The sequence below is a fragment of the Camelina sativa genome, chromosome 15, assembly GCF_030686135.1.
Source record: "Camelina sativa cultivar CO46 ecotype springtype chromosome 15, ASM3068613v1".
NCBI classification, from domain to species: Eukaryota; Viridiplantae; Streptophyta; class Magnoliopsida; order Brassicales; family Brassicaceae; genus Camelina; species Camelina sativa.
Genome location: NC_141894.1, coordinates 25,262,058 through 25,274,117, shown reverse-complemented (window position 1 = coordinate 25,274,117; position 12,060 = coordinate 25,262,058). Strand labels below are relative to the sequence as shown.

Genomic DNA, 12,060 nt, shown 5'->3' with positions numbered 1-12,060 from the left:
GTTTCTTCTCCGCGGATATATGGGGTTGGTTCCTGATAACTAGACCAGTTTGTACATACAAGGAGTTAACTAGACCAGTTTGTACATACTTCAAACCGATGGGTACGGAGTCAATTAGAGAGAATGAGCCTATATCAAGATCAGGTCAAGCAATTGGAGCCAGCCTAGGAATTATTCATCAGAAAGTTGGTTCATTAGCCTTATTCGCAGGCCATATGTTACCAAAACTAAAAGTTTACTTGTTTAGTTCACTGGGGAGTTATGTGTGGCGACCAGGAGACTTATTTAATCAATCAAATGCTTCCCCAAACGAGTCTAGCTGCACCAGCAGTCACATGAATAGGCAAATCTCCTTAAGCTTCAACTTTTCAAAAATGAACCAAAGAACATTCAAACTCCAACGGTCCATTTCTCACCAATGCTGCAGCATTTTGAAATGGATTAGATTAAGTAAAGTTTATCAGTTACAAACACAAGTAAAGTTAATCAGTTTCTTAGAATTTGCCTTAAACGTATTAATAGATTAAATTTTGGCATCTTTGGAGAAACTTGTTTGTTCATCTTAAGAGGAGAATTGGGATTGCGAAATATGATATTTTCTTTTACTTGCGTTTGTAACATTTTTTTGGGAAAATTATTGTACACGAGACAATCCTTGCACGCACGACAAAATATAGTTACAATATGTATAAGGCTACATTAGCTGTCAATCTGATGGCCCCTTATGCTTTATGATAGTCATACGACCATTATTGTCGTTTGAGTTAGCATCGACGCTATTTTGTGTTTATATTTTAATCCTCCCATTCTTTTAATTTTATATTTAACTATAGTTTTTTCTCTTTTTTAAATTATTTATTAAAAAATACTTCCTTTCATAATGACAATTTGGTTGGGGATTAAGGTGCCACGTGTGTCGGATATTCCCAAGCAACGTTTTTAAAAATGAAATGAAACATTTAACAATGCATCCAACATATCATAAGCAGACAATATCAGTTAAGCCTTCCTTGGTAAATGTTGTTTAACGTCAGATTTTTTTTCCAGGCCAAACTCTACATTGTCAAATTAAACCCCTTAATTCATAGTCTTGACTTCTTATTGACAATTCAAAATTTTATAGATTGATGAAGTAATGATGTGTCGATGCTCATGAATCTCGAACTACCATAGTACCGATTAGTCATGCGCCCATGAAAATCAACACAAAATATGTTTGTCACAATTTTAAATGACACTTAAAATAAACGAATGGAGTGTTAAACAAAAATAGGTATTATAATAACATATTTCCACAGAATTTCTGAGACATTCAAAACAAAAAATTAGAAGCAAATATTTAGGATTAAAAAAATTGTTTAGTAAATTGACAACATATTTCAGATATTTTTTTTATTCCATAAATATATAATGTAAAATGTTCACTAGAAAATTGTTAAAGTAACGAGAGAGACAAATTTCAATTAAAAAAAAAAAACAAAATTAAGATAATTGTTAGTATGAATCCATATTTCATTACTAAAACGCGCATTTGCTAGTATGTATTTGTAATTTCAAAGAATATTTACATTTAATCTGTAGTTACTAAAACTTCTAGCTACTTGTTAAAGATAAAAATTTGTATCTTTTAAATATTTAAATTTTAGTTGTTTTATGAAGAAAGAAAAAAAAAATGGTTAGTTGCCTGAGCATGATACTAATCTTTTCCCATCAAAAAGACCAAAATCTTTTCTAATTAAGATGTAACGTTTTGTTTACTACTCACTACTCCGTATTGTTTACCGTTCGAATCTGTCTCATAGTTTTTGCGATATAGTAATCATTGTCATCCTCCATTTTTAATAAGTTTTGTTTCCCACAGATCATTTTTAATTACTTAGAAAGAAATTGGTGTGTTTTTTATAAGAATGGGTTATAGCATTTCCACGCGCACGATCAGCCGTCCGTTCATTGACTTGAACCTAATCAAATTTGATTATTGGTTTTTTTTTGTCAGCTTATATGTATATAATGAGTCATTAGTTTAATTAATTACATTTTTCGTTTAGATTAGTGCATAAACTAATTACTAATATCAACAAAAACTGTCATGTTCAACAACCGAGTCTCTCATTCTCATTTCTCCCCTTCACATCTCTCACTTTCGTTCCCCTCAAAACATTAGACGAATTAAAAAATGCTTGCTCGAACTAACCATCCTTTTTCACCATGCGTTGCTCGATCAGCGTATTGTCCAAACGTTAAGTTACACAACAAATCTGAGATATCGACTCCACGACTTAACAAACTCCCACTTAGAGATTGATCACAAGAAGACCTTTGTCAACTTGTCTATTAGATTATGACTTCTCAAGATCTTTTCAAGCATCACTTTCCATCTTTCTAAGCTGATACGCTTAATTGATATAATTGTCTGTGGTCATTATCCAACTCTTGCATAAATAATTGTAACCACATGGTCCACATCATTCTCTTTGTTACCTTTGTTAAAACAATATACTTACTTCACAATTGATAGAGTTATGATAATCTATTTGAAATCAAACAAATACTAATACCATAAAATGTGTAAACCTAACAATATAAGATTTTTTTTTTTCCTTGTCAAATACTTGTCATTTGAGTGTATTTTTGTCAACTTATTGGCCAACCGCTTTTTCATAACAGCTTTTTAATATGAGCCAATTATAATGAGTGTAACTAGTAAGAGATTTATTTTCTTATCGTAGACTTTCTAAAACAAATCCTCAAATGCAAAGGGTATTTTATACACCAATTATAAATTAAACATCTGTATAACTCCATGGTTTTGGGACTGGTGCATCATAATTCATAATGATACTTTCTCCTAGCTAGCTGTTTCTATTTTCTTACACTCAAAAAAAATATACTCAGTACTTTACAACTTGATCGAGATATAATATTCAGTTACTTTAAAACCCTACAAATTTTAGTACCACCAAAGGTGTAAATTTTTTTGATATAAGATTAATCATTCTTGTTATTTGAGTTTATCGGTCAATTTTTTATTAGGATTTATGTTGTTTATACACAACTTTTTATCTTCTACCCGTTTCCTCCATGATCACTAAATTAGTTAGCTGCATTTAAAAAACTTGTAAGAGATTTGTTTTTAATTGTAGACTTGCTCAAATAAAACCTCAAATGCAAAGTTATTCTATAAACCAGTTATAAATTATAAATCTGTATTAGTCCATGATTTTGAGATGGATACATCACAATAATATCTTCTCCTAGTTATTTATTTGTCCTTACATTTCATTATCTTCATGATAGTATTCCAATTATATGCCGTTCAAGAATTGTTCCTACATCTTGGAAATATTACTAAACTTTCATTTTTATCCCTGACTGATATACTGCATCATTTTTTCCATTGACTAATACATTTAGATGGTAGGATTAAAGCAAGAAATTTTGCTAAAATCTGCATTGAAAATTTAAAACCAAGGCTAGTCTGAATCAAAACTTTAAGAACTAAAATGACATGTAATTTGAAATGAAGGAAGTATATATTATGATAGAATTAAAGATACAAATGAAACCAGATTCATATAGTTTTGGAGGAATTTGTATAGTTATAATTTTTTTCCTTTGATTTAATATACATATCATGATATATTGAATTACCAATGGCTACATATATATATTTTGACTCATGCCTAACAGTAACAGATATAGAGAAAGACAAAGCTTTCTTTAAGCTCAATAATTAGCTGTTCATATCTATGGGTATCAAGACCTGGTTACAAAATTATATATAAATTACTTTATTCCAAAGATGATTATAATGTTGTTTGTCCAAAAAAGAGAAAAAAAAAAGATGATTATAATGTTTAATTGGTTGACATATTAAATATATCCATTACTTCTCATGATCCTATATATAATACCCATATCAAACTCCTCTTAATCATTCCTTCAATACTCACATATTACTTATCGGATTATAATTAAGATAAACTAAAGTCGCTTAGTGATTTACTTCTTAAAAATGGAAGCCATGGGAGAATGGAGCACCGGCCTAGGCGGAATGTATACAGAAGAAGCTGACTTCATGAATCAGCTCCTTGCCTCCTATGAGCAACCTTGTGGCGGTTCATCTTCAGAGACAACCACCACACTCGCAGCCTACCACCACGGCCAGGGTTCTCAGTGGACTGGCGGCTTTTGCTTCTCCCAGGAAAGCAGCAGCTACAGTGGTTACTGCACGGTTGTGCCACAACAAGAAGAAGACGATAATAGGATGGAGGACTCGACGATCAACACGGACTTGTACCTAGTTGGTGAAGAGACGTGTGAATGTGACGTGGCCGAATACTCCCGTAAGGGCCTCTTGCCTTTGGAGAATGCTGAAGAAAGCCACGACCATAGTGTACTCCAGCCTGAGAACTCCTTGACAACGACCATTGATGAAAAATTGTTAAGACCATGCGAGAGTTCAAAGAAGAGGATGCGTGCCACATCAAGTGATGTAAGTTGTATACTTGTATATATATAGATTTTCTTTCTTCCTCAATTATGGATTTTCAACGTAAAACACAATTAGCAGTGAGTGAATTAATGGAGTATATGTCCATTAAATATTAATTTAGAATTATCTCCATTTTCTATAGGAAAAATGTTAAGAGCTATATATCCGGGTGATCCTACATACTAATTTTCAAAATTTGTAGCCGTATGGCCATATTTCTAAATATTTTCTTTGTTTCTTGTAACCAAATCAGAAGAACAAGAGAGCCAATAAGACGCGGAGGAGCCAGAAAGGCGTAGAGATGAGTGGCGATAATGACAATAGCGGCGAAGAAGAAGATACGGAGAAGGCTGCAGGGAAGAGAAACACCAAACCGTCTAAGTCGCAAAAGACTTGTTGTTCGGATGATGAATCAAACGGTGGAGACACTTTCATATCCAAAGAAGATGGCGAGGACTCAAAGGCTCTCAACCTCAACGGCAAGACTAGGGCCAGCCGCGGCGCTGCCACAGATCCTCAAAGCCTTTACGCAAGGGTAATTTATATAAATTTATTTACTAGTTAAGGCTTCCATTTCTTCCAAAGGCATAAACATGTAAAAATAAAACTCTTTATCCTGAAAGGCTGGAAAATTAAAACAAAGTCCGTTTTTGTGATGGTGCAGAAAAGAAGAGAGAGGATAAACGAGAGGCTAAGGATTTTGCAAAATCTTGTCCCTAATGGAACAAAGGTATATACTGTATATTTTAAATTCATGCAAACGAAATTACTAGCTACGTGAGCACATCAACTATATATACTCAATTTTTGTTTCTTTACTAAGAAAGTTAAATGTGTAATATTATGTAATATAGGTCGATATTAGCACAATGTTGGAAGAAGCAGTACAATACGTAAAATTTCTACAGCTCCAAATTAAGGTACGTAAGGTGGTTTTCAATGATTTGAAGTCATAATTAAACCATAATAATTATTGTATCAAAGGTAGAGAATTAAGTATTGTTTATAATGAATAATGTTATATCAGTTATTGAGCTCTGATGATCTATGGATGTACGCGCCCATTGCTTACAACGGGATGGACATTGGCCTTGACCTAAAACTCAATGCACTAACCAGATGATTCAAGAGACACCTTTGGATTTTTAATTCTTTTTTTTTTTTTTTTGGTTTCTATACATAATAATCTAATAAGCGAGAAATAGTCACATTTGACGTCTTACACTCCAATATTATTTTAAATTTTGCATGTCGAGTTATGTCCAACATTTTTTGATTCTTAAGCATATATTAATTGGTGTACGACATCTTTTTATAATGGATTCGTTTATTTGATCTCATAAGTTTGATTAATTGATTAGTTTTTGTCATACACGTAAATGATGTAATCCGAATTTAATACTTGAAGGCGCTTCATATCTTTTGGATTTTATGCTTAATTAAGCCGAAGTTAATACTCGTGTAGTTTAATATAATTTATTAGGGAACTCCAAACTTAACGACGGTATTTGTAAGTACTACATAACCATTACACATTACGTTATATATATGGATGGTTACTTTACACATTACCTTTGAATACATGTGGTTGTGAGTCCGAAGAAGGAGCTAGAGGATTCCATGTATGAGTGTTCGCTTATGCTCAATAATTATGGAACAGAGAAAAAACTTTGCAAACCGACATAATTTCGTCGTAATTGTAAAATCTAAATTTTAACCATTCATTTGTAAATACAAACCGACATATAATTTTGTTCTAATGGTAAAAAAATTAAATTCTAATACTCACTAATAAACACAAACTGATATATAACTTTATGTAATTATAAAATCTAAACCAATAGGGAAGAGTGTCACACGAGATGGAAGGTTTCAGTTGTATCTTGTGTTTGGAGGACCTTCTTGGCTTCATGATCAAGTGCTTGCTGAAGAATAAAACTTAAGAGTGTAATTTCCTGTTTCATTTCTATTGCTTTGTTTTCTGTTTTTTCATAGCTTTGTTTCAAACTATTAAATAATTTGGGTTTCTATCATATGACAAAAAAAAAAAAAAAAATCAAGCCAATATTGATTTATATTTTAAATGTATATATATATATATAGTTATCTTTACTCACTCCTGGTGATGCCACATCAGCCACTCCCTTAGTTTAATAAGCCCAATTTTTTGACACAACCCACTAAACAATCTATATTTCTTTAAAAGCCCAGTTTCATATTTCTTTAAAAGCCCAATCCATTAGTAATACATGTTTCATATGCTGTAGAAATAAAACCCTTCTCCAGGAAGCTCCACTCTGCCGTCCGCCGGTGTGCGACCTGAAGCGTCCCTTCCCTTCTTTATTTTTTCATCCCGGAACACCTAAAAGATATCTTTGAAATTAATCTTTAAGCTTATAAGGAAAAACAGTAAGATTCACTAATGTTATCATCCTCCAAAAATTTCCAAAATTCAAAATAAAAGTATTTGTTTTCCTCTTTCATAAACATTACCTACGCCTTCAAAAGAATTTAAACAAGAGAACGAGAGAACATAACTAAAAGTATAGCAAGAATACAAACGATTGGGGAAAAAAAATAAAGTCCACCACTTACCATGACAACAAAAATAGAACATACAAGATCAATGTATATTGAAAAAACTTCCCACAAACAATCTCAAAAACAGGTCTAAAAGTATTACGACCACCAGGAGATAGACATATGCAAAGAGGTCTTTAGCTTCAGGGACACCTAGATCATAAAAATTGTCGGCTTCGAAAAACAGGGCTACTTAAAAATCAAAAGAAAAAACAACTCAAACGAAAAAAAGACAAACACTTACAGAGGATCGGGGAAACACAACTATAATTTAATAAACATTAGTCGCCAGCAATTGACAAAACAATCACCAAAAAGAAGAAAATGTAAGAGATACACACACCGTTAGTTGAAGGAAAAAATGCTGAAATTCGAGTTCCACATTTTGTTCACATTAGACCTATATTGAATGACTTACTAAACCAACCACAAAATATACACCCAAAATGTTTTTTAAAAAAGCATCATAGAAGCGAAAATTAAAATTTACAACACACAATTCACATCCATTCAAAAACCACACTCTTGGGCCAACCGAAACAAAACTTAAAACTAAGATCTCAAAAACAATGGATAAATTAATTAGGAAATCAAAGGAAGAAATTTTTTTTAAAAAAAAAGAACAGATTTGCACACCAATTAACACTTAACTGGAACAAAAAAAAAACAGGGGAGAAACAATTACCCCCTACGGATGCGAAGCGAAGAGGAAAACACCCAAATACACACAAAAAAAATAAAATAAAATTGTGCATCGATGAAAGCGATGAATGAAGAAGGATTACAAACATCAAAGAAATAGTTTCAAAACTCTTATTGTCTTGTAGATCGCAAAATGATTTCTCTGCTATCCATTCACGAGACAACATATTTTCAAAGGGAACAAAACCATTTCAACCTCAATGACATACCACTAAAGATCCAATGGGCCAACACAATTTTAAGGCTTACAGAAAATAAGGTCCAATGGCAGAAACACAAGAATAAAAAAACAATGAATACAGAATTGTAAGTAAGTGAGATTTTTAAACATTTTCAATCAAAAACCACTAACTAATTACTACAAACACAAAATCATTGACAAAAAATTCCTCGCATATGTTACTAATTAAATAATAAAATAATTAAAAGATTACCTACAACCACATATAATAAAACTAAATAACAATCCAACGAAAAATGACAAATAATTTTAATTAAGCACAACTAATGACTAAAGCGAGACAACAACTATTACTATACAAATTTAACTTCTAATTCTATATTTTTTGAAAACAAAAAAAAAGATCATGATGATTTAAATTTATTAAAAATAAAAAAATTGACTACATATTATACTAGCTGAATAAACATACATAAAAAAATAAACCAACAAAAGAGTAAAGGAAAACATACAAACAACATGACCAGACAGAAAGAGGAAAAATATATAACCAAAAAACAAAATTAACAAAACAACCGAAAAAAACATCCTCATTTTCCGCGTGTAGATAAACTGTAGTGTGGATCAAATGCTAATATTACATAAAAGATTTTGATTGGTTGAAAAAGGAATAAAAAGGATCAATGAAACTAAGTATTTTTCATCACAATTAACTCGGTTGCTTACCCTAATTCTTTTAAGATTCTTGCACTTCATATAACTCGGGTGTGCCACCTTCATTTATTTCTAAGACATAAGATTTGATTTAGACATATGTATAAATAAACGAGGAAAACACCACTAACAAAAATTACTCCACATACGACATACCATGATAAATATATCACCTATTAGGAAGATCAACGAAAGTGAGCAACATTACAAGCTTGGATCGTCCTTCAGAGACCAAACCAGCTGCTTGCAATCTCCAGTGCTATGGCTTGCACCATCTCCAGTGCTATGGCTTGCACCTACAAGTTTATTATTCAGAAAATATCTACATTACTAATTTTTTTTCTTTGTTTATTTTAATAAGCAAAAATCAATTATACCACATACTTATAGAAATTCTGGTAATCCTGGGAATAAAACTTAAAATTCCTTTTTTTAGAATGCAATTCATCCTTAACATATGTAAGCTTCCATTAACATCAAGAAAACAAAAGGCTTAACCTTGATTTTCACTCATATTTATCATATACATAGAGTCATAACAAGAAGATTTGAAATACAAAAGAGAACAAAAAAGAACAACAGCTATGATATTTATTTTCAGAACTCGTGGTTCCATAAAAACAGCCATGGATTTGCTTAATTTTATACTTTGGCTTGTTAAAACAGAACTATGACCGTGGAACAACAAAAGTGTTGTGCATCTAAAGTATGTTATGCCTGAAGATAACCCTTGTTTTCTAAGTATCCAACGATAACTTCAGCCATTTCGATGGGAGAAGTTCCTGATCCTTCGCGTCCTAGAGAAATCTTCACACGGACACAAGGAAAAACATAAGGTAAAACAAGAGAATTGTGCGAAAAAAGATCATGATCTAGATAAAGAACCATTGCAATGTTTTTGTTCTTGCAGCACCCCATTGTCTCTACAATATTATTGACATTTACCTCGCAGTTCAATGGTGGCTCGTAAGGGTCATCGATCCCGGTAAAACCTGAAGAACATATCAAAACAGTAAGTATCAATTTTGGATTTCATTGAAACAAATTACACAAATACCAACTACACTTCAAGAGGTACCTTTGATCTTTCCTGCACGAGCTAGCTTGTAAAGACCCTTAGGATCCCTCGCCTCACAAACTTCAAGCGATACATCCATGAACACCTGTTTGATCAAAACCAATGTTACTAAAATATTGGAAAACTTGAATACAAGAGAAAGAGACTACAAAACCCGCACTTGTTTGTCTATACCTCAACAAAATCTCCCTCGGGGAGTAAATTTCGACAAGCATCCCTGTCTGTTCTGTAAGGAGATATTAAACTCGCAATGCAGATAATTCCAGCATCCGCAAAAAGCTTAGCAACCTCTCCTAAACCAAAAGCAATCAACAACAGAAATGTTAAAAACAGGAAAAAGCATTGGTTTTAACGAGATTTTGTTGTTTAAGCTCACCGACTCTACGAATGTTCTCAGCACGATCCTCAGCTTTAAAGCTGAGATCACGGTTTAAGCCATGCCTAACATTATCCCCATCAAGAATATAACAAAGCTTCCCCTTTTGGTACAACATTTGGTTCAAAGCACAAGCCAAAGTACTCTTCCCTAAACAATTTTTGGAAACATTAAAGATTATATTTTTCACATAGACATAATAAACCCAACACTTGAAGCTGTTTTCTAAAAGATCACAAACCTGAACCACTAAGACCGGTGACCCAAATCACACATCCTTTCTGATCAAGCAATCTCTGTCGATCAACTTTCTCAACAGGACACTCATGCCACTTTATGTTCGTCGAGTTTCCAACCGTAGACAATGGACCTTGTTTTTTCCCTAATTACACAAATCAAACCATTAATTTAATCTCTGCCCAGATGAGGACACATGACGGAGAAACCAAAAAATTGAATCTTTTCGTTTTTTTTTCTTCTTCTGGGGATCATAGCTTACAATGGTGAATCTTTTATGGCAAATCAAAGCTAAAACTCGATTTTTTTTTTTTTTTATCTGGGTAATTGAATCGAATCACAAGATATATGAAACTCACCATTAATAGATTTGAGCTCAGGAAAAGACCCATTTGTGTTATGACTCAGAGTTTGAGATCCATCCATAGAAACACAAGAACGAACAACACCGACGGATCTTGAATTACTACTCAATGAATTTCTATCAGAAAGCCCTTTTGGAGAAGCAATCGAAAGACCTAGTAGCGATTTAGCTCCGGCGGCAATCATAATCACGGTGGTGGTGAGGGGAATGAAGTCAAAAAATCAATTAAAATTAGATTGAAACAGAAGAAGAAGAAGAAGAAGAAGAACAAAGAATCTAAATTTGCGTTTGTGTTGTGTCTGAATGTTTTTTTTTTTTTTTTTTAATTAAGGAACGAGAAGAATGTGACCGTTAATAAAAAGGGAGATTGGTGTTTTTGTAGGTAGGTGAACACATAAATTGTTGTTGGCCACGTTTTTTTCATATATAATCATCTAATTGTTTTCTTGTTTTTGGGAATTTATCAAAATGGTGCCTTGATGTATTTAACGTTGATTTGCATCCACATTCCTAAAACCTGAGAAAGTGGTATTATTGATTTGATTAGACTAATTTCAACGTTTTTATGTAATTTATTAGCCCACCAATATGGGAGAGCTATAGTAGAGTTTTTGGTGTCTGGTTTTTCTATAGACTATAGTATTTAAGATGAGTTGTATTTTATTTATTTTACCAGATAAGTCAAAGTCATCGTCAGTGTGAGTCAAACCATTTTTTTTTTTTTCCTTAGTATAAATGTAAAGATTTATACTATTTTCGCAATCTTTTGACAGAAATTACAAAGAAAACAAGAAAGATGAAATACTTAAAAACTACATAAATCACCAAAAACTACAACACAACCGTTTCGTTATCTTGAGGGATTTATTGAACCGGTGTCATGTTTGGTCGTTTTGGTTAAACTAAATGTACTTAACGTGGATTTGTTGCATCCAAATTCGTTAATGTGGGTTTTTTTTACGATTTTATTGAATTAGAGATGGCCTCATACTATTAGAGAAATGGTTAAAAATAATTACTAAACAATATTAGAAATCCTCTTTCTCCCAGGCACGATTATCGAGAGACTTTTCTTCACCACGTTTTCCGGCGCCGGTGAGGCCTTTTTCCGCCGGCGTCGGGATCTATTTGACCAAGCTCTAACTCATCTCTTCTCTACCTTTTTTAGTGTAATCTTTTTTAAGCTTTTTCCCCAAATTTTTCCCCTTTTTATCTCTTTGAAAACCCTAATAAACTCTGACTCAGATCCCACCAACGACCGCCGGTTGTCCCTGCCGCTACTCCATTCACCGGAGAGGTTCTTTTCGCAAATCTCGGGCTCCAACCTTACTCA

The 12,060-nt window shown here is 32.8% G+C and overlaps 2 protein-coding genes across 6 annotated transcripts; one reads left to right on the top strand and one right to left on the bottom strand.

The window, feature by feature from the left end:
• The first annotated feature begins 3,954 nt into the window (after positions 1 to 3,954).
• LOC104747336 (transcription factor bHLH84-like) lies at positions 3,955 to 5,813 on the top strand. The gene is made up of 5 exons (XM_010468956.2): positions 3,955 to 4,495; positions 4,749 to 5,030; positions 5,160 to 5,225; positions 5,350 to 5,415; positions 5,523 to 5,813. The coding sequence occupies exons 1-5, from the start codon at positions 4,016 to 4,018 to the stop codon at positions 5,616 to 5,618; spliced, it is 990 nt and encodes a 329-aa protein (XP_010467258.1). The 5' UTR covers positions 3,955 to 4,015; the 3' UTR covers positions 5,619 to 5,813.
• A 717-nt stretch (positions 5,814 to 6,530) lies between these two features.
• Positions 6,531 to 11,181, bottom strand: LOC104747335 (adenylyl-sulfate kinase 1, chloroplastic). 5 transcript variants are annotated; one of them, XR_015582382.1, is made up of 9 exons: positions 10,723 to 11,159; positions 10,368 to 10,508; positions 10,127 to 10,276; positions 9,925 to 10,043; positions 9,751 to 9,835; positions 9,618 to 9,664; positions 8,829 to 8,968; positions 8,685 to 8,744; positions 6,531 to 6,857 (listed from the first exon to the last, which is right to left on the bottom strand). XR_015582382.1 is itself a non-coding variant. In XM_010468955.2 (7 exons), exons 1-7 carry the CDS (start codon positions 10,910 to 10,912, stop codon positions 9,384 to 9,386), a joined length of 828 nt encoding a protein of 275 aa, XP_010467257.2. In that variant the 5' UTR covers positions 10,913 to 11,181; the 3' UTR covers positions 9,151 to 9,383. The 5 variants fall into 5 exon arrangements, 1 of the variants encoding a protein (XP_010467257.2); XR_015582383.1 differs by having other exon boundaries at positions 8,846 to 8,968; positions 10,723 to 11,123; XR_015582384.1 differs by lacking the exon at positions 8,685 to 8,744 and having other exon boundaries at positions 10,723 to 11,123.
• Positions 11,182 to 12,060: the final 879 nt, after the last annotated feature.